The sequence below is a fragment of the Clupea harengus genome, chromosome 2 (assembly GCF_900700415.2).
Source record: "Clupea harengus chromosome 2, Ch_v2.0.2, whole genome shotgun sequence".
NCBI classification, from domain to species: domain Eukaryota; kingdom Metazoa; phylum Chordata; class Actinopteri; order Clupeiformes; family Clupeidae; genus Clupea; species Clupea harengus.
In genome coordinates this window covers 11,690,584-11,707,873 of record NC_045153.1, presented here as the reverse complement: position 1 = coordinate 11,707,873, position 17,290 = coordinate 11,690,584, and the positions used below count along the sequence as shown (strand labels likewise).

Sequence of the window (17,290 nt, the reverse complement as noted above, 5' to 3'; positions counted from 1 at the left end):
CAGAGTGGCAGCATTATTTGGTGTCAGCCCTGGTATCATTTCCAAACTTAGGACCAAGTTCCGTGAGACTGGTGTAGTCAAAGACAGACCCGCGAAGTGGCAGTCCCAGGAAGACAACACCCCAAGAAGACCGGTTCCTCACCCTTGCTTCACTGAGGAACCGTAGGCTTTCTTCCAGAGATTTACAGGTAAGATTTGCACAACGGTACCACAGACAGATCTCTAAGGAATGGGATGCCATCCCACAGCAGTGTGTGACCAGGCTGGTGACCAGCATGAGGAGGAGGTGCCAAGCTGTTGTGGCTGCGTATGGATCTTCCACACGCTACTGAGGTCCCTGACAGTGTAAAATGAATAAAGTGTAAAAATGGCCAATATGTGTTGTTTTTTCCTTATTACTGTGGGAGAGTGCAATCATCCAATCCACCAAGCACCTCAAAACGAGAGTGAATACCAACATAAGAATATTGCAGGGGATTTTGGCAAAAGAAATTGGGCCGCTACCCACACGGTTAGCTGTGTTGCTCATTCCACAAATGTACAATCCTTACAAGTTGTACCTCGTTGTAAAGGTGACTAATCAGGCTTTCCAACGATATAAAATACAATACCAATTGGTATTATTAAAGGGGAGGAATAATCGATCGAAATAACGTTTCCGAACTTTTGAGGAGTTTATATAATTACTCTAGAAACAGCCATCGGGTAAACACCTAAAATAAACCCCTAAAGTGAAGAGGTCCGGTGACCCTGTTTTAGCTCCTCAAAATGTCTCTTTACGTCCCTGCTCAGAATTAGCAAGGCAGAGACACGAACATGCAGTTCCTTCCATTTGCTGTTTATCCATCCAGTTGTTGGTGTTCGTAGAAAAAGTAAAGTCAGATCTCTCAAATGAGGTCCTGGAGAGATAACAACACCAATGTTTCAGAAGCTGCATGCGAAAGTCCTTATCCAGCATCAGTTGTCCCTGCCTTGCAGACCTGTATCTTCATCTGTTGACCCTGAGCGGCTCTCACGGGTGGGGTTGTGTCAAACCTCTTTTGTCCTGGGATGACATTAGCATAAATTGCTTCATCTGCAATGACAACAAAAAAAGCTGCGTTTAAGCAGCTGAATCTTTAAGAACCCATGTACATATCCAGCTGCAGTTTGACTGAGATAAAGCAATGAATAATCATTGGGTGAAACAAATACGAACATGACACACAACCTTTGACCTTTCTGCATCTGTAAACAACCAGAGGTAATATGGCCACAAGAATAACTGCTATTGCCACCGAACATGCGATGCAAGCCGCCTTGAGGGAGGTCCACTGCTCCTCAGCATCTGGACTCTGATCTAAAGGAAGTGATGGTGCAGAGTGAACTCATTGGTTTTGGTCTGTACTTTCTCTCTCCATTATCACACACACACACACACACACACACACACACACACACACACACACACACACACACACACACACACACACACACACACACACACACACACACACACACACACACACACACACACACACACACACACACACACACACACACACACACACACACACACACACACACACACACAGCTTTACAAAGTGAACTCATTGGCAGTACTTTTACTTTACCTTTTGCATTTAGTCATTTGACTGACACTTTTGTCCAAAGCAGCTGAGAAGTGATGAAAATAGCAAATTTCGAGGACAAAGTGCCATGAAAAATAAATTTTCTTCATGAGAAGTGAGTGTTGGATAGGGCAGGTAAAACAGGAGTAAAGGAAGTCTTACTGGCTGTAGAGTTCTTCTCCATCGTCTTCTCTATGCCTTTGTGTAACAATAAAAATGCAGAATTACTTTCTCTATTTCTGTAATACAATGTCCAACAAAAATACACACAAAGAAAAATAGAATATGCAGAATCATATTAAACGTTGAAAGACACTCAACTGATATTGTGTGTCTGAACTTGCAGGTTAACTGTATGTTTCTGAATGCTGCAATCTGAAAAATAAAAGCGACATATATAGACTCCAGCATCCTCAAAGTGGGCATCTTCAAGCACCAGGGACCCGTTTTCTGTGATCTTGAATCTTTTGTCCGGAGTCAGAACTCTCCAACTCTCTCCTGTGATAAGCATAGCCAGCAGCCTGGTGTTGTGGAGCAAATTGAATGTCCACTGAATTTCGGTGAGGTTCAGTTCACTGGTTACACTCAGCGGGATTACGACGTCGGTCCCTTCGAACACTGCGATTGTCTTGAGTGAAGAGGAAAATGATGCTGCAATGTACAGCACATTTAAGACATGAGTTTACAAATGACCAGCAAAGAAATATTCTTTTTATTTTGGCATGTTTAATTGGCTACACTACATTCACATTACTTTCAATTAAACATTGGGTATTTTTTCCTTTTGCCTTCTATTTTAGAGATACTGCTGAAAAAACATATTGTTACAGGAACACATTTTACGTGGAGTTAAAGAGGGGTTAATGAAAAGCACAATGGCTGTAGGACCTGCATCTGCATCAGCCTCTGCGGTTACGTGCAGCCAGGGGCGGACTGGGGGAAAAAAGTGGCCCGGGAGTTACTGTCAGACCGGCCCACTCAATACACAGCGCGCGGCCCAGTCAGTACACGGCGCGCTGCCCAGTCAGTACACGGCGCGCTGTCCAGTCAGTACACGGCGCGCTGCCCACTCAATGCATCGCACGTATCGACCAGTCAGTGGCCTGCTTGGAAAAATACTCATACACTTAACTTTATTTTGGATGATTACAAAGCAATTACATCATATATGTTTGTTTTTTAATAACATTTGGATCCACCAATTAGCCTGGATGGACACATGGAATAAAATGATACTGGCTATTGTAACACTCCAAGGTAGGTATAGTTTGCTAGATGAATATGCTTAACTCTGGGCTAGTATCAGATGGTTATACTGTACGTACGGTATAACTACAAAACCTTAAGGAATCTGTCAAAGTCACTGTCATCTTCAGCCTACATGAGTGGTAAATAGGGATTATTATGTAAGTATGTTAAACCATTGACACAACACTATCAGCAAACTATGGTAGTATTTAGTATTAGTGCCCCAGGTAAAAAAAAAAACTACACTTAAGTACATTACATTTAAGTGTACTAAGTATACTTTTTTGTACTTAACTTTCCACTATTGGTTAGTACACTCAAAGTGTATTAGATAAATATACTTTAAATACATGTGCTGAATTGAAATACACTATTTTTGTATATTAAAGTGTAACTTAGGTGTACATTGTACCCTGGGTCTTATCTTGGCTCTGGGGCCCCTGGCTGCTGCTTTTAGCAGCAGAATCATCAATCTAGATAACATATTAACATTGTTTACAATGTAAGTGTTGTGTGTAACACGGTGATTTTAGCATAACAAGCTAGCTGGTTAACTTAAGTTATTAGAAATTATAAGATTTCCCTCTTTACACCTACCACCATGGATAGCTTGCTCATCGATTGTAACCAAGTAACTACGGCTAACATGTTAAATAGATAATCTCGATGATGACAACAGCGCCAGCTTGCTTATTTTACCAGATCATAACGGTCTCAATTTTGGACATTTATCTACCTAACGTTAGCTAGGCTAGCTTGTAGGGAACGTTACCTCATCTGTGAAAAGCAAGCTAACATTGACCAAGTCAACAACTTATCTTCTTACCACTGTCAACAGTCGGTGGTTTCCCAAATAAATCAGAGATTTTTGCATATTTTGATGCACCTTCCCCCAGACATCTTTTTTTTTTCTCCCTGCCACCTTTGCGTTTTGGTGCCGATGACATGCTCTCACTCTCAAAAACAACTTTGTCTGCTAGCGAGTGACGCAAGTGTTGAGTAGGCAAGGCAAGGCAACTTTTTTAAATGTATTTATTTATGGAAGTCAATGTGCTTTACATATACAATAACAGAAAAGGCCACAAATAATTAAAATAAATTAAATAAAATGTAGGCTAGAGTGATTGACATTTAATAACACAAAACAAAGTTAGACTGACGGGAGATTAGATGAGTAAAGCTTTCTTTTGAACTCCACTAATGATGTTTTAGGGCATTTGAATTTAGACCAGAATTTCAGAACGCGAAATAACAGCCGTAAATGGCCCAGAGTTTTCAATCAGGCTAGGGCTGACTGCACACTTCACTACGGTTGCGTGCCCTGGTGGGGCGTGTATGTATGCAAATCCAAATTTAAGAATCCTCATCCTCAATCCGCACAGCTGAGAACACTTTGGCTGTGTAAGAACCGATTTTCAGGCGTACATTAATAAGGTGGAGATCTTTTCTTACGTTAAACTTCCGAAGTCCGTAAGAACACATTTCAGAAGACACTTCAGAATTTTTTCGAAAAATAGGCACCATGAGTGTGAATACAGATCGCGAGGAGGAGTATAAAACTCAGTCAGTGCTATGATTTGAGTACAGCTCTTAGAGCAAACTAAACGAATTCTGTGCAATAAGGAATCTGTAAGTTCGACCGAAGATCTAGAGGGTGGGCCGGTTGGAGAAATCAGTGAGCCGGTATTTTGGACAATCCCAACCCCGTCGGCCCACCGGGGATTCCCCCGGTATCCCCGATGGCCAGTCCGCCCCTGCGTGCAGCACATACACGAACAGCGCATACATACTGCTGCAACTATTTCCTGTAGAGATGTGGTCCGCAAAACCCCCCCACTTACTCTGTCTCAAAGTGTGACCAAACTCTACATTATAGGAACTCACTGCACACGTAAGGAAAACATCTATTACTATTCCATCTATATACTAGTGCGTAACTTGCAATTACAGCAGTTACACTTCTGCACTCTTTCTTTCTTTTTATTTCATTTGTTATATTTCTAATGTAAAGTAGTATTTATTTATTGTTACACCAGGTTCTATTGCTCGTAGCTTGAATATTCTCTCCCTTGTACGTCGCTTTGGACAAAAGCGTCTGCTAAATGACTAAATGTAAATGTAAATGTAATTATGTGCACTCAGTCTGATTGAACCCATAAACATGCACTGCATGGCATTCTGCCCTTAGAGTGGAGCTACAGCTAGATCTTAATCGTTAGTTACAAGCTACTCCACTGTTGTCACAAGTTCCTAACGCAGCTTTTGATCAGGACATTGATCAGCAAGTCAGCATTGAATAGACTGTAGACTCACCTGAGATCCCGAGAAACGGTAAAGCCAGGAGAAGAAGGCCCTGACACCAACCCATCCTGAAAAAAGCCAGACCTGATCGGTTTTGTGAATGTGAATGGCCGTGTAGAGCCTCATGTGTTCACGTGTGAGGCCTGTAGTGAGTGGAGAGAAAATGTAGAGCACTAGTTCTCTGCCAAGTGGCTGTAGAAAGTGCACTGCATATGATGAGGGTCAAACCACATCTCTGAGGGCAATTGAAAAAAGGTGTCACAGTTTCAGACGAATGATGGTGACACTGGTTTCCTGTACACACACACACACACACACACACACACACACACACACACACACACCCCACTTTCTTGCTCTGGTCTACAGCTACCCCCCCACCAATAGGGAAGACTGTTGTTGGTTCAGTGCGATTTATTGGATAGTTTTTCAGTACACTATGTTCATGGGCTCAAAAAACAGTTGACTTTACAAACAGGTAGGCTGTGTTGGTCATAAAACATGGTCATTTGATTTGGGATCTAGGCCTACTGTTTCTGTAAAACTTGCTCCTCATCTTCGGCCAAATCATTTAAACAGTAACCTTTAAACAGAAACAAGAGTCCAAGCAACACTGATAGAGTACCAAAAAAGACAAAGACTTTGAAGTGATCACTTGCACAACAACCAGACCATGCGGTTTTTAAAGGTGATATCAACGCTAACCAAGTAGATTCCGTGAGACACGTGTCACTGACCAGGAAGGAAGTTATCTGCTTCCTGTTGAGACGCAGCAGCTATCAACCACTAATGGCCATCACACAGAACATGTGAAATGCCATTACCACATCAGGAACTGAAACAGTCAGCAAAAGATATCAACTACATGTTTATATCTTAGATTAATTTCGATTATTAATTCTAGACCAACTGCAGCCTACTGTGAAGGCAGAGACAAGAGCACTAGTCAGACTTGAGAGATTGTTAGATTATATGCCGTGTGCTTTGAACTAAGATAAATGGAAGATGGCAATAGATGTTGCAATCTGTTTGTTTATGTATTTGTAGTTAGCACACTGAAGGCTAATGGCCATGGGTTCCTTTAGCAAATATTCTTCTGGGGTTTCATAAGGGGGGTTGGATCCAGTTATGCTGAAAATAAGAATTGAGATTATTATCGATCCAAGAAGCTTTGACAGTTTTGTTCAAAAGGAGAAAATACACTCTGAGAGTGCAGTGCTGCAGGTGTACACACTCTGAGAGTGCAGTGCAGCAGGTGTAATACACTCTGAGAGTGCAGTGCTGCAGGTGTACACACTCTGAGAGTGCAGTGCTGCAGATGTAATACACTCTGAGAGTGCAGTGCAGCAGGTGTAATACACTCTGAGAGTGCAGTGCAGCAGGTGTAATACACTCTGAGAGTGCAGTGCTGCAGGTGTACACACTCTGAGAGTGCAGTGCTGCAGGTGTAATACACTCTGGTGTCCAGTTCGGGTCGGTGCTTCTCATAGCACAGGTTATTCCAGAACAGGGCCAGAAAGAACTACAGCCAATGAGGTGTGTGTGTTTGTGTGTGAGAGAGAGTGTGTGTGGGGGGGGGGGGGGGGTGTTTGCATATCTGAAAATATTTTCAGTGTTTCTGTAAACTGATAAGCTCAGCAGGCCTTTTGATCATGTCATCATGTTAAAGTGAACATCTTGCAGCCATGTGACCTGTAACTCACATACAAAAAACTAAGAGGCGTCGCAATGAAATGGAAAGTGTTTAAACGCTTACGGCAAATGTCTTATAACCTCTTTCTTTATAACTCCTCAATAATATGAATGGCATTTCGCATGTAACAGTTTTTCTTAAGCATATGTAAATGTGCTCCTCGGATAAGGTAGTGGTAGCCAGCATACTTGTGGATTTCCTGGAGAGTGCATTTAAATGGAGCAGGGCAGCACGATGCAGTGTCTGATAAGCCACTTCCTCACCAAACCCATAAAACACTTCTCACTCAGGGCCTGACGACTCATAGACACACGGCTTACCACCAGCACCGGCAGACCTCCATTTTACCTAAACGTCATGTTTAATCAAGAGCACTAGCATTTGGATTACCACTCGTTACATTCCATCAGTCACTTCATTCATTAGGGTTAGGGTCAGATGGTGCTCGTCATCGCCATGCTTTAACTTAAGTTAATACAAAATATTGACAGTGAAATGTAAATGTTGTATGATCAAATCAACAGCATGGACCCATGTGTGACATGTGTCTTTCACCCTATGTTGTAAAGCCACGGAGCACTTATGCATATGTGGTTATTCCTCTCCCAGAGAATAGGCCCCTGTGATGGCATGCTCGGACATCGATGACACACATGGGTCTGCTCTGGTCTGAGCACACAGAGGTCATTGTGCTTCTCCTTGGAGAATTTGGATAGGATCTTTCCACCCTGGGTTGCCCCGGGCAATTACACACCTGAAGATGTGTGTTGATGATACTTCCTGGAGTGTATTGATTGGACGGGGTTTTTGTTGGTGGTGCTTTGGACAGTTATGCAAATTATAGTATATAAAACGTACCCATGGAAAAGGTCAGTGAAAAGGATGAGAGGGGATATGTGGCGAAGAGTATCAGTTGTCATGTCTGTGTCTACAAACATCAGCTGACATGTCCTCACGAGGCACGAGACAGCAGCAATATTATATTAATATGATTGCAATATTCTGTGTGTTTGTGTGTGTGCAACTCTAACGTGTCAGTGCATGTGTATATGTCTATGTGCACAAGTTTGTGTATTAAATATACGTGTGTTTGTGTGTGTATCAGTAGCATCTGAGTGTGTGTGCTTGTGTGTGTGTTTATGTGTGTGAGAGTGAGTGAGAGAGAGAGAGAGAGAGAGAGAGAGTGTGTGTGCGAGAGATGATCGGAGAGAGAGACAGAGAGAGAGAGTCCGAGAGACGATCTGAGAGATACAGAGACATAGAGAGAGAAAGAGAGAGAGAGAGAGAGAGAGAGAGAGAGAGAGAGAGCAACGTGCGCCTCTGCACGCTGATGCAAACGACCACACACAGGAAATAAGCGCAAAGCACAAGCTTGCCTTTGTTGTGCACTTGCTCTTGCCCTGCCTCTTTCTGTCTCTCTCTCTCTGTCACTACCCTGCCATGTGCCAGTGACTCTCTCTTACTCCCACTCGACTCCACTCTTCCATCTCTAAATCTCTCCCATCTGGGACCTGCTACCCTACTCTCCCCTACCCTCCCTTCTTCTCTGTGTTCCCCTCTAATGCGGCTATTGACCTGCCCTGGATCAGCAAGTTCGGAAGAGATCGACTCACAGACTGAGGGGAAGCTGCCACTCTCGCCGCTCACAAGGACCGTTGCTAGGGCCAGCTGTCACCGCGGCACCACGACCTGTGACCTCTGGCTCGTGGAAACGCTTCAAGTCTTGGCAACGGCACACCACGACAACAGGGATTATGGGCAACCTTATATGTGGTGCTGGACGGTAAGAAACACCTCTCGTCTTGCAAATAAGAGGATATTAAACAGTGTTCATTATACAGTGTTTTGAAAAATGTTACATTTATGCAACCTCTCTGTAAGGTGTATGGTAGGAGTGCACATCCTGCTGGGCGGTGTACTGTAGCTTTAGTTAACCACATCAACGTTTGCAGGCCTGATAAGATGTAGGGCATAGATGCAGGGAGTGTGGTCTTGCACAGTCTTGATGATGCATGCCTTGCGATGGTATGACATTACTTTCAAGTGTGCCTTGTGACATCAATTCAGTCAACATAATAATTAGTACAATATTTTGAATTATCCTTATGGCAAGACAAATCCTAGACAAAGTTGTGTGTGGTACCATATTTTGGCTGTGAGTGTTTGCTGACAAAAAGAAATAGCAGTATATCTTCTTAATTTCTAAGTTGAATATGACCTATTTTATATACATGCCGGCCAAGCTTCACAAAATAATCCAGTAATCTCCCCCAAAAAAGTCAAACAGATTAAACCAGAGTTACACAACAAGACTGTCCCTCGACAAAAATTAAGGACCCATCTGACCTTTGTTTGTCTCTTTTCTTGTAAAGAAAAAAGACATCAGAAGCCAAGAATGAATCTGATGGTAAGATTTAATTCACTACTTGACCGAGCAGGGGTTCATGTGGGGTTTGTGTATAATGCATAATGGATTGTGTGTGATGAAATACTCAATAAAAGATGTTTGAATACAAACATACACACACACACACACACAGACGCACGCACGCACGCACACACACAAACACACAAACACACATACACACATACACACATACATGCTTAGATTTCTTCTTTCTTTCCACCCCCCTAGACAACACAAATGCAGACAACACGGGCAAGGACACGGTGAGTACATTCTCTTACCCTGTGGTATGCCATAGTATAAAGCAATTGAAGTTTAGATAATTAGGCAGTGCATTGCTCAGACACTGAGATATGCATGTGGAATCATTTCTAGGTGTATCTTGAGGTGTACCTGTTCCCTAGTTGTGTATAAGTATATTTTATTCAATATGCATATCGGGCTCACTCATGTCTTGGCATACAAGAGAGAAGCACTGGCTCACCCACATCCTAGAGGACCGGAGAGAGAGCCTGGGCTCCCTCCCAGACTGTAGTCGACGAGAGAGAAGCAAAGTTTCACACAAGGTTTACGCAGGTTGAAGTAAGCGTTCTCTGACGCCAAACCTCTATGTCTGCAGAGATAACCACATGGTGGGTTTCCCATGTCCGAGGTCATCTTGCTATGCTTTTTGCATCACGTAATGCATCAGCAAGGCAAAAAAGAAGGACTACTAGTTCTTCTTATCAGCCCTCGCTTACGCACACACAGAAGGTGCACTTTTAAGCACACATACAGAGATAGAAACGTCAACACTTAAGAATCAAAGACATACAGAGACAGAAACGTCATGTTTCAGCACACAAAGGCATATGATGAACACACATACATGCTTGATGAAAGTCACAGTTTCACATTTCGCTATCAATATAAATTATTTAGTATTATTATGTATCAAATCATATTTATTTTCTAGTATTTGTAAGTCTCCTTACCCATCATGGGTGGGGGGGTCGGGGTGGTGACACCGCTGTTGAGCCTTCTGGAGGTAACTTGGGCCTAATTCAACAAAACATTGACGAAGGAATGTGCCCACTTCACAACCCCAATGACATTTTCATGAAGGTGTCTTTGTTGTTGTTTTAGCTCAGTATTGGTATGATGGTTGTAGTGCTAGTCATTTCTTTGAACGCCTCTGCAGGTTTTTGCTGAACATCAGTATTAAACTGTTTCTGTTGAATGTATCTTGATATCAAAGCCAGTCCCGGATAACGGTTGATCAACTGAGAATTAACAAGGTCCAAGTGCAGTTTTTGAGAGGTAGTTGATGAAGCTGAGGCTGACACAGGCATCCAAGAGGAGCCAACTGTCCACGTTATCTGACTGGGCCAGAAAGCCAGCTGCCACCGATAGCATATGAATGCTAAATCAGCCCTACCACAGATTTCTCTGCTATTCTGGCTCTGTTGTGACAGATCTTGGGTAGAGGCTGTCATGATAATGTTGGCAATATACAGTATAAGACAAAGAGAAGCATATTTCTCAAGAACTTTCTACACACAAAGTTAGTTAACGTTGCTTTGGCAACATTGGTGGTGATTTCACAACTCACACATAGCGATGTTCGGTGGATGCCAAGGCAACAGCCATTCTGTTCAAGCTGCATCATAAAGGCATAACTTAACATGTAACATAAACTCATAGATTCATACACATTACTAAACTTAGTGCAAAGTGATTGGTACAGTTGTTTCTGGTGATCAGAGAGTCGATGTCCTCTTGGCAAGCTCATAATCATGACCTTCTACACAGGTTGAGGTTGAATTGGTGTTAGAGACTGATTTGACTAACACTGATATTTAAATGTATTGAGAAAGGTTTTGTAATCTTTTATTCAAAGGTCTCATATGACTCAAATGTCAAAAATGTAGAAAAACATGTCGGAAAAAATGACACGTTGCAGGTTCAGATCTACGGGGAGATAAAGATAGAGAGTTTTGGTCTTGTGGTAAGAGGCGATTCTAATCAGTGTTGCAGGCTGCTCTACTGAAAGCCCCACTGTCGACTAAACATATCGCTGCTATATGAGACTCATAAAAGCTCCTGTGTCTGTCTGTGCTGGTTAACCAGTGGTTATTTTCAGCTGATTTTCATAACTGCTTGACTACGAATAAACACATTTGCATGATGTCAATATTGCAGAGCTGTATACGGATACTGATCCAGCATGGGACTTTTGACCTTCTGTTGACATCTGATGTTTAATTTCCATATCAACTGTATCTATTACACTCAAATAGCAGTGGCACAGTGCACTCAGTATCACAAGTACATATCATCACCACTGTGTTTATTTTGTCGTTGTTGTTTTTTTTCTTCTCACGGCAGCCAGGGACACAGCCAAAGGAGGAAGTCCTCTATGCAACAATTGACCATGGCAATGGCAAGAAAGCAGGAAATGTGATGAGGATCGTGGAGGGAGATGACTGTGACTATGCTGTCGTCAACATCCCCTCCGAGGACAAGCTGTCAATCAAAGAGGACTGCTCTGACGACTATGTGCTAATGGGTTGAGCTTACGGAGGCCCGATAGGGACACGAAGCTTCATAGGTGAAGGGCTTAACCAGGTTGCACACTTCACTACTGACAAACATCGAGATATGTGGCGGGTGTATGTTGGTATATTAGACCAATAGAATTGCTTATTGTATAAGGAAAGGTTTGGTTTTGGTCGGTACTTTCTCTCTCCATCACACACACACACATAAACACACACACACAGAGCTTTACTGAGGTGTATGCATGTGGACTATGGAATATACACAAGAAAACAAACATTTAGGGTAAGCACACAGCGATGCAGATATCTACACATCTACACATGCATATTTACTGCAAGACTATTTTGTGTATAAAGAAGCATCAGAGCATTTGTCGCACCTTTTTTTCATTTTTAAACTGAGATATGAATGTATGTATGAACATTTTGCATTTTTTCTGTTTAATTTATTTACATCCAAATGTTCACCTTTTTAATGTTTTGATATGTGCATTTTGTCTGTCATTATATTGAAGTTTGTTTATGTGTGTTTGTTTTGTTTGTTTTGGATACAGAAATATAATACCAGTATGTGTGTCCACACAAAATCTAATGAATGACTTGATGTGAACAGAGTTTAATGGAGTTATTTGAATCAATAAACAGCAAATATATCTCTTAGCTCTCTTTTGCCACTTGAAGCACACTTCTAAAGATAGTAAAACAGCTCTCTTTATATTGCAAGCTCATTGATCATTGAGAGGGATGTGTGGATTTCTTTCTGTAGGAGCCCTTTGATGAGGGTGTCTTGTTTCTTGCCCGCAGTAAAGTCCCTAGCTAACATTCTGCTCAACACAAATCTGGCACCCTCCTCTGCTATGAAAATCCAATAATTTGTTTTATTGCGTTTCGTTTATTTTAAGGCACACGTATGTGCTGACAGCAGTTACAATTACCACACTTAGTACAATGATAGATGACAGAGTGATGAACAATGTGAATGAACCTGCCAAAAGAAAAAAAGACAGAGCCTACATAAATCCCACATATTACAGCCCACACAAAAAAAACTCTTGTCGTAGTGTCACATAATCTTTAGCTAATTAGTATTATTTTGAGATTACCAAATTATATTTTCCCTCGGTCATTTCCACTAAATTATTCATTGACATATATTTTTCATATTTATTTGCAACATCAATCATATCATTGTTCACAAACACAGATGATGGCTTCCTTAAAACAATCTAATCATTGGAAGAGTTCTCACCATCAGTCATCTCCATGACAACAGAATGCTTATGGGTCCAGGAGGCGTGACTGGCCACACAGGTCAGGTTGCCCTGGGTGATGTCATCAGGCAGGAGCAGCCAGCTCTCCATGGTGACGGTTCCATCTGTGTTGTTGGTTGACCTCTCAGTGACCTTAGGGGACCACCACTCCTCCTCCCAGGACACTGTGGCCTCTGGTTTTCCACGGGCAGCAGAACAGACAGCAAACCGCTGACCGCCGTCATGCTCTAGTCTGGTGGAGAGGACAGGGGGGACTGTAGGCACACAGGAAGAAGGAAGCGTGATAAATGACTATTTACAGATTGCAAAAGGACTTCATTAATCACTTTCCTATTCTGAGAGTGTAAAGTCCTATAAAAATATCCATACAAGGCCCTATCATCGGCCTTTGGGAGACATTAGATCTTGCAAGAACACTCTCACATATATGGATCCATCGGATCCCTGCTTGCTAATTTACACCCCGTACGTCTGCTACTGAACATGTGTATACAGTGGGGAACGGCCCCAAAGCATAATGTTTCCACCTCTATGCTTGATAGTGGGGATGGTGTTCTTGGGGTCAAATTTCAGCATTGTTCCCCCTCTAAACGTGGCAAGTCGAGTTGATGCCAAAGAGCTTGATTTTGGTCTCATCTGACCACATCCTGTCTCCCAATCCTCCTTAGAATTTAGAAGTGTTCATTGGCAAACTTCAGACGGCCCTGTACATGTGCTTTCTTGAGCAGGGGGACCTTGCGAGTGCTGCAGTACTTCAAACCATTACGGCGTAGTGTGTTGCCAATGGTTTTCTTGGTGACTGTGGTCCCAGCTGCCTTGAGATCATTCACAAGCTCCCCCTGTGTAATTCTGGAGTTATTCTGCACCTTTCGGATGATCACCGATACCGCACGAGGGGATATCTTGCATGGAGCCCCAGACCTAGAGCGATTGACAGTTGTCTGGTGTTGCTTCCATTTACAAATAATCGCACCAATAGTTGTCTGCTTCTCACCAAGCTGCTTGCCGATGGTTTTGTAACCCATTCCAGCCTTGTGCAGGTCTACAATCTTATCTCTGACGTCCTTGGTCAACTCTTTGGTCTTGCCCATGGTGGTAAAGTTGAAGGTGTGAAGTATCTTTGGACAGGTTTCTTTTATACACGTCACCAGTTGAGATCAGGTGTACCTTGTTAGGACTAATCTGTGTGCTTCTTGGGCACATAACTGGTCATTGGGAGCCAGAGTTCTTGCTGTTTGCTTGGGGGTTCAAATACTTATTTTCTGCATCAAATACAAATTAAGTCATAAATGTTATAAAATGCAGTTTTCTGGATTTTTTTGTTGATATTCTGTTTCTCACTGTTAAAATACACCTACTATTACAATTATAGATCACACATTTCTTTGCAAGTGGCCAAACTTGCGAAATCGGCAGGGGTTCAAATACTTATTTTCCCCACTGTATATGTTTGTGTCATTGTTTGATGCATACCCAGCACACTCTAAAAACCATTTCTTAAGATGCTTCATTTCTCACCTCTAGCAAAAACTGTAATGATGGCTACGTCAGCACCACCTCTGTACACCTCTTCACATTTGTATGTCCCTTCATCTTTGATTCCGAAGTGAGGAATATACAGGTACAACTCCCCTTTCGTTGTGTTGCGGAGTGTCATCCCTCCTGTGCAGTTGTTATGCCTGGGCTTGTTAGCAGCTTCACTTATAAGACAATGGACTCCACTGTTGTTTATTTTCCAGATATGATGAAGAGTATTATTCCACGTCTTATTGCTGCACCTTAAGTACGCATCTTGGCCCTCCTCAAAATGTTTAATTCGTAGGGCTGGGGGAAAAAAAAATAACTCTTGTCTTTATGTTTTGTGCACAATTTAAGGGTGGAAAATTAAGAGGACATGACTTACCTAAGAGCTCAGGGACCTCTGAATCATTTTGCCGTTCTAAAGGGGGTAGAGTAAAGTGAGGGGTAGAGGAAAGTTTCACATGCAGACATTATATTTAACATACAGACAATATAATACATAGGCGTTATGATGTGACCTCTGAAGCTGCTTGTGCACTTCTAAATATCGAAACTTTAGAATTATTAATGTTTATTTTGTTAACTATTATTATCTTGCAGACAAACCTCTCATCACATTGCATTATCTGTTACTGGTTCTTTAGATGTAATCTAACTCTAGAAAGAGTAGACCTACACCAGGTCAATACTAGTAGAATGGAAATATTTTTAGAGCTGAGTGATTTGTTGTAAGGTTACACTGAAGGAAGTGGCAGAAATATCATGACCACATAAGAAAATCTTAAATGAATCATTATTAGATTTAACATGTCCTTCCCAATGTCCCGGAAAAGCTACAGGCCAGTCTACATCATCTGCCTACTGTTCTCAAAGAATACATTATTTGTTTATGTTCTGGGGTTTTTCATACAGTAATATAGCTGCATGACACTTTGTGGCAAAGCCAATGAAGATTCTCTCATTATTTTCTAGTAAGCAGTGACTAAAATAAGCTACGCTGATTAATTTAGCTAGTTAGCCAGCTAACCGTGATTACCGTCTCAACACTAAGCCACAAGCCACAAGTGCATACACTCATGTATCAGTAGCAGTGATGGATATACATAGATCTTTAGGTGTATGCATCAGTTGTCCACATGTCTCAAATAATCTTACAAAACTCTTTAAAGTCATTAAAGTAGGAAAAATGCACAGAAGGGCTTTGTGGCAGTTCCCAGCTCATTTAAGCATTCAAAGTAAATGCAGTTTGCAGACAACCACATAAATCCAGAACTCTATCTAGATATATGAAACAGTGGCAGTTAATTACTGAAACAAAATGCAAAAATAGTGAAAAGGTGCTTAATCAATTGAACTGCACTGAAATGTCACTGCGTTTACCAAGGAAGGCTCATTTAAAAGAAATCTATTTCCACAAAGTCCCAGTACAACGAAGGCTCGTTTCAAATAAATCGATTTCCACAAAGTACCACATTAAAACACTGAAAGATCTTGTAATATCAAACCTGATGAGAAACTCGAGGAGGGAGACAACAAAGCCAAGAAAGGTAGGGTTCGTATAATCCACCAAATCTCCATGTGTCAGAGCACTCTTTCTGTATAGGGTTTCTTCTTCTGTGGTAGCCTATAGCTAGACGGCCACACAGTCACCCCACTATAGCATGTTCATGGTCTAACCTGAAAGTGGTCAAAGCTAATCCATCCACTTCTCTTGAATACACTTTAAAATATATAACATCCATCAGTTGATAGACCATCTGAATGGGCCTAGGTACAATCTTCGCTCACTTCACACTCGCACCTAAACTTCTGTGTAAGCTACACTGGAAATGGATCAACAACAGGAAATTGTTGCTCCCCACGTGTCTGGCATATGACAGAGAGTTTGGTAGCAGTCGGCACTAGGTGTTAAAACAAAAGACTCTTTCGTTCTTTCTTTCGGAGACACTAAAGAAGTGCCAGAACAACAGTTTTAAGCCCCAGGGTTACCAATCTGACGGTTGGCACTAGTCAGACCCCTGTCGGCATTTTTCCCAACCTATTGAGCAGGTTGAATTGGCAGCGGAACCTGTCAGAGAGATCACTCTGATTGGCGGTAAAATTATCTCCAGATTTGCCAGAGCAATTATATATTCTCGACTAGACGTAGCCTAGTTATAGGACGAAACCATCTGCGGTGAGCGAGAGTGGTGTGAAAAGGGAAAGCAAACGCTGCTTTGTTTATGATTTGGTATGGAGAGTTGTTACTCTCATGCAAGCGCAGAATGTACGTGCATGTTGGTAGTTGGCTGTAGTCTTTGCGGTGTGTTCAAGTGTTCTACTTTTTGACGGCGACACAGGCGACGTGAGCCGATGCAACAGTCAGCCTTTGTCGCTGCTAGTTCTTTGATGTCAAGTTATTGTGTCCCTAGCTTTAATCACAGAGGAATACAAAACCCAGTAAGTATGCTTTAATACTCCTTTTTTATTTATTTACAAAAAATGGATTAGCGAGAGTAACACAGTGTTAGGTGGGATTCCTATATTCTAAGGATGGCAGTGAAGCAAATTGGATGATAAAAGACTGGTCTTTACCTTTGTGGAAGTTTGCATGAGTTCATACTGACAGCAGTTTATTTCTCTGGCGTCATGAAGCATTTCAACACTAGCAGAGGTGTGGAAGTGGAGTAGGCTATAGTAGGCTAGACGAAGACATTTGA

General features: G+C 42.0%; 3 protein-coding genes across 3 annotated transcripts; 1 reads left to right on the top strand and 2 right to left on the bottom strand.

Moving 5' to 3' along the window:
• Positions 1–1,716: 1,716 nt before the first annotated feature.
• Positions 1,717–5,340, bottom strand: LOC116222832 (amphoterin-induced protein 2-like). Its single transcript, XM_031577703.1, has 3 exons — positions 5,172–5,340; positions 1,932–2,261; positions 1,717–1,808 (listed from the first exon to the last, which is right to left on the bottom strand). The coding sequence occupies exons 1-3, from the start codon at positions 5,224–5,226 to the stop codon at positions 1,717–1,719; spliced, it is 477 nt and encodes a 158-aa protein (XP_031433563.1). The 5' UTR covers positions 5,227–5,340.
• A 2,885-nt stretch (positions 5,341–8,225) lies between these two features.
• On the top strand, positions 8,226–12,493 carry si:ch211-214p13.7. Its single transcript, XM_042709815.1, has 4 exons — positions 8,226–8,635; positions 9,225–9,259; positions 9,488–9,522; positions 11,627–12,493. Exons 1-4 carry the CDS (start codon positions 8,607–8,609, stop codon positions 11,810–11,812), a joined length of 285 nt encoding a protein of 94 aa, XP_042565749.1. The 5' UTR covers positions 8,226–8,606; the 3' UTR covers positions 11,813–12,493.
• A 162-nt stretch (positions 12,494–12,655) lies between these two features.
• On the bottom strand, positions 12,656–16,777 carry si:ch211-214p13.9 (cell surface glycoprotein CD200 receptor 5). Its single transcript, XM_012831881.3, has 5 exons — positions 16,097–16,777; positions 14,974–15,009; positions 14,589–14,894; positions 13,049–13,324; positions 12,656–12,784 (listed from the first exon to the last, which is right to left on the bottom strand). Exons 1-5 carry the CDS (start codon positions 16,167–16,169, stop codon positions 12,678–12,680), a joined length of 798 nt encoding a protein of 265 aa, XP_012687335.2. The 5' UTR covers positions 16,170–16,777; the 3' UTR covers positions 12,656–12,677.
• Between the last annotated feature and the right edge of the window lie 513 nt (positions 16,778–17,290).

Coding starts and splice junctions, on each gene's coding strand:
- LOC116222832 (XM_031577703.1), bottom strand. CDS start 5,226: ATGGGTTGGTGTCAGGGCCTTCTTCTCCTGGCTTTACCGTTTCTCGGG. Junction 2,262..5,171: donor ACCGTTTCTCGGGATCTCAG/GTGAGTCTACAG, acceptor TGTACATTGCAG/CATCATTTTCCTCTTCACTC. Junction 1,809..1,931: donor AGTTCAGACACACAATATCA/GTTGAGTGTCTT, acceptor TGTTACACAAAG/GCATAGAGAAGACGATGGAG.
- si:ch211-214p13.7 (XM_042709815.1), top strand. CDS start 8,607: ATGGGCAACCTTATATGTGGTGCTGGACG. Junction 8,636..9,224: donor CTTATATGTGGTGCTGGACG/GTAAGAAACACC, acceptor TTTCTTGTAAAG/AAAAAAGACATCAGAAGCCA. Junction 9,260..9,487: donor AGCCAAGAATGAATCTGATG/GTAAGATTTAAT, acceptor CCACCCCCCTAG/ACAACACAAATGCAGACAAC.
- si:ch211-214p13.9 (XM_012831881.3), bottom strand. CDS start 16,169: ATGGAGATTTGGTGGATTATACGAACCCTACCTTTCTTGGCTTTGTTG. Junction 14,895..14,973: donor AGAGGTCCCTGAGCTCTTAG/GTAAGTCATGTC, acceptor TTTTTCCCCCAG/CCCTACGAATTAAACATTTT. Junction 12,785..13,048: donor TGTCATGGAGATGACTGATG/GTGAGAACTCTT, acceptor TTCTTTTGGCAG/GTTCATTCACATTGTTCATC.